Consider the following 3,649-nt stretch of genomic DNA (forward strand, 5'->3'; position numbering starts at 1 on the left):
AAAAAAAAAAAAAAAAGGAAAGAAACAGGGTCTCCTGAGGTTGAGGTTGCGATTGGGACTGTGTCACTGTGTCATCTAAGGGCTTAAAAGAGCTAGAAGGGGCTGGAGAGATGGCTCAGACAGAGGTTAAGGGCACTGGTTTTCTTGGAACCTGCCTGCCACTGCCGAGATTATCGTGATTGGGAAGGGCCCAACACTGGTAGGAAGAGACATAAAGAGTAACATCAGAATTTGTGGCTTGAGGTTACCCCCTCCCACCTACCATCTCATGGAAGGTGAGATTAGAAGATTTTTTAAATTATAGTTGTGTGTGTGTGTGTGTAGCTCCAAAGCTACAGAGAAATGCTGTCTTGGGGGCGGCGGGGAGGGGGGGGGTATACCATCACATCAAGGCTGGATGAGGCAACTCAGTAAGAGGTTTGTGTGTGTGTGTGTGTCTATACATGTGTGTCTGCCCACGGTGCCAGAAGCAGGAATTGGGTCCCCTGCAAGAATAGGAGATGCTCCTCACTACTGAGCCCTATAGATGGCATTGAAAGTTAGAGTCTGAACCAGATCCCCCAGGGCATAACCATAAACAGACAGGAGCAAGGCACAGATTTGAACTCCTAGTCATCTTGATTTGAAGCCTAAGAAGCCAGTGAGGGACAAAAACTAAGACTGAGGTCAAATGACAGGAAATACCACCTGCTTGCTAAGTACCGCTGAGAGGTCCAGGCAGCAAGAGTGACATGCTCAGAACCTCTGCCAGGATCTCTGCATGAGAAAATCATGTAGGGGACCTTAGGCAGATGACCAAGAGGAGACGGAAAAGTAAGTCCAGTGGAACGCTGTCTGCTTAACGATACAGCAAACGATAATTAAGAGCTGATTACATATAACGCCCAGCGAGTCACAGAAGGCTCAGGATGACTGAATAAAGTGGCCATGATTATCTCCAGTCCGAACAAGGAAAGTGACTCACAAAGAGGCTGAGCTGTCACTGTAGTTACAACAGCTGGCTAGTGGCAGCAAGGAGGCTCCAGCTGGCCGAATGATCCTCCCTCCCCCAGACCTGCTATGTGTGGCCTCTTTCTCTCCTGCTGAGGGAGACGTCTTTCTGCATGGTTCTCCAAGACCGGAGGGTAGAGATGAACAGCAGTGACTACCGGGTTGCTTGCGACGTGTGTGCCGACGCGGCCATCTGAGTCATCAGCTACTCAGGGCTGGTCTTTTCAATGACACAGCTGCCTTTGAGTCACCCAGATGCCTGTGACTAACCCCAGTGTTCTCGCCGTACTTGGGTGGAATCACGTCTGTTATTGTTATACTATCTGGGGCAAGCATACATCTGTTCACATCTCCCCAGAAAATGACACAATGCGAAGATGCAGAAGACACTATCTCAAATTTAGTTTTTTGATTCTAAAGAGATTTTGAAAGACTTGTTTTAGCTGGGCCATGGTGATACAAGCTTTTGATCCCAGTACTTGGAAGACAAAAGTTGTTGGATCTCTGTGAGTTAAAGGCCAGCCTGGTCTACAACAGAGTGAGTTCCAGGACCAGGACAACCAAGACTACAAGAAACCCTATCTAGAAAAAACAAAAATCAAGCAAACAAACAAACCTTTTTTTTTTTTTTAATGTGGGTGTGGGTTGTGCAGTTGCTCACAGAGGCCAGAAGAGGTCACTAGATCCCAGAAGCTGGAGTTGTAAACCCCTCCTCCCACAGGCGCTGGCAATTGAATTCCTGTTCTCTGCAAGAGCACAGTATAGGCTTAGCCACTATGCCATCGCCTTTCTTTCTTTCTTTCTTTCTTTCTTTCTTTCTTTCTTTCTTTCTTTCTTTCTTTCTTTCTTCCTTCCTTTCTTTTTTTTTTTTTTTTTTTTTTGTTTTGTTTTGATTTGGTTTGGTTTTTTCAAGACAGGGTTTCTCTGTGTAATAGTTTTCTCTGTCCTGGAACTCTCTCTGTAGACCAGGTTAGCCAGCCTCAAACTCAGACATCCACCTGCCTCTGCCTCCAAAGTGCTGGGATCAAAGGCTTGCACCAGCATAGCACAGCCTATTCTTTCTTTCTTTTTTCTTTTTTTTAAAAAATATTTATTTATTATGTGTACAATATTCTGTACTGTGTGTATATCTGCAGGCCAGAAGAGGGCACCAGACCTCATTACAGATGGCTGTGAGCCATCATGTGGTTGCCGGGAATTGAACTCAGGACCTTTGGAAGTGCCGGCAATGCTCTTAACCACTGAGCCATCTCTCCAGCCCCCCAGCCTATTATTTCTAAGAACATAATTAATTACATAAGTATGAAGCCTGTGATCCATCGCTGCTGCATATGCTGGGGTGTGATTGCCTCACCTTGAAGATTAGAGTTGTCTAGGAAGTCTTCATGGGTTTCCTTTATCTCTCCAGGTTTTGCTGTCCGAAACTCGCTTCTTAGGGAAATCTTCCACCATCTAAAGATCATCTGTGATTAAACAGGAGTTGGTAGCAGTTAAAAATGACTCTAACCCTGTCAGCTACGTTAAGTTTAGGGTTTTTGTTTGTTGTCTGTGTATTTATTTTAATTTTATTTTATTTGAGACAAGGTCTCATGTAGCCCAGACCAACCTAGAACTCACTAAGTAACCAAGACTAACCTTGAATGCTTGATTCTCCGTTTCTGTCTACCAAGTGCTGGCAGGCATGGTCTACTATGCCTACCTTAAACTTAGGGTGTTGAAAGGTGCCTGGAATATGCACGTTGGACTATGCTCCCAATATCAGCAATAACTTTACACTGTGAAGTAATATCTGGGCATCAGTGAACACTTTCCTTAGAGATTAGCGTTACAAAATCAGTGTTGTAAAGGATTTTAAGATCTATTATGTCGGAAACCAGGCAGTGCACGCCTTTAATTCCAACACACTGGAAACAGGCAGGTGGGTCTCTGTGAGTTTGAGGCCAGCCTGGTCTACAGAGGAAGTTCCAGAACAGCCAAAGTCACACAAAGAAGCCCTGTCTCGAGGGGAGAAAAAAAGATTCTACCAGGTCTGCCAGGTCACCGAGGCTGGAAAGATAGATCAGTGGCCAAGAGCTGTCATTCCCAACATTCATGCAGCTGTTAACAACCATCTGTAACCCAGTCCTAGGGGAACCCAACTCCCTCTTCTGGCCTCCTTGGACACTGTGTGCACATGGTGCACAGCCGTACACGCAGGCAGAACACCCAGGACTACATAGTACTGTCATCACAATCAATTCCTCCTGCACCTCCCCACCTCCACTGGCCTCTGGCTCTCCCGTCAGGGTTTCCAGCCTAAGCTCCACTATGAACTACTTTCTGGCTTGAAAAAAAACAACCAACCAACCAACCAAAAAACATGACCCTTTTGTTACTTTTAATTCTCTTCATCTCTATAGGTTTGTGCCTGACAGAAACCCCATCTGGTTGTCATTTTAGGGCTGAAGGGATGCCTGGCAGTTCTGTAAGTTGATGATGTGCTGTGTTGTACCAGGATATTTAAAGGGCTACAGACTGTGTGCCTCCTTAGCTTTTAAAGATTTTATTTTTTTGGTGGCGCACGCCTTTAATCCCAGCAATCGGGAGGCAGAGGCAGGCGGACCTCTCTGAGTTCGAGACCAGCCTGGTCTACAGAGCTAGTTCCAGGACAGGCTCCAAA

The 3,649-nt window shown here is 45.7% G+C and overlaps 1 protein-coding gene across 3 annotated transcripts in view; it reads right to left on the reverse strand.

The window, feature by feature from the left end:
* Positions 1 to 3,649, reverse strand: part of Fbxo36 (F-box protein 36) — a 72,055-nt gene that overhangs the window by 21,158 nt on the left and 47,248 nt on the right. For all 3 annotated transcript variants that reach the window (XM_026786087.1, XM_005361509.2, XM_005361510.2), the window contains exon 2: positions 2,345 to 2,453. In XM_026786087.1, the coding sequence (XP_026641888.1) occupies positions 2,345 to 2,453 (109 nt within the window). The remainder of the gene's footprint in view (positions 1 to 2,344; positions 2,454 to 3,649) is intronic.

Source organism: Microtus ochrogaster, linkage group LG4 (assembly GCF_000317375.1).
Source record: "Microtus ochrogaster isolate Prairie Vole_2 linkage group LG4, MicOch1.0, whole genome shotgun sequence".
Classification (NCBI taxonomy): Eukaryota; Metazoa; Chordata; class Mammalia; order Rodentia; family Cricetidae; genus Microtus; species Microtus ochrogaster.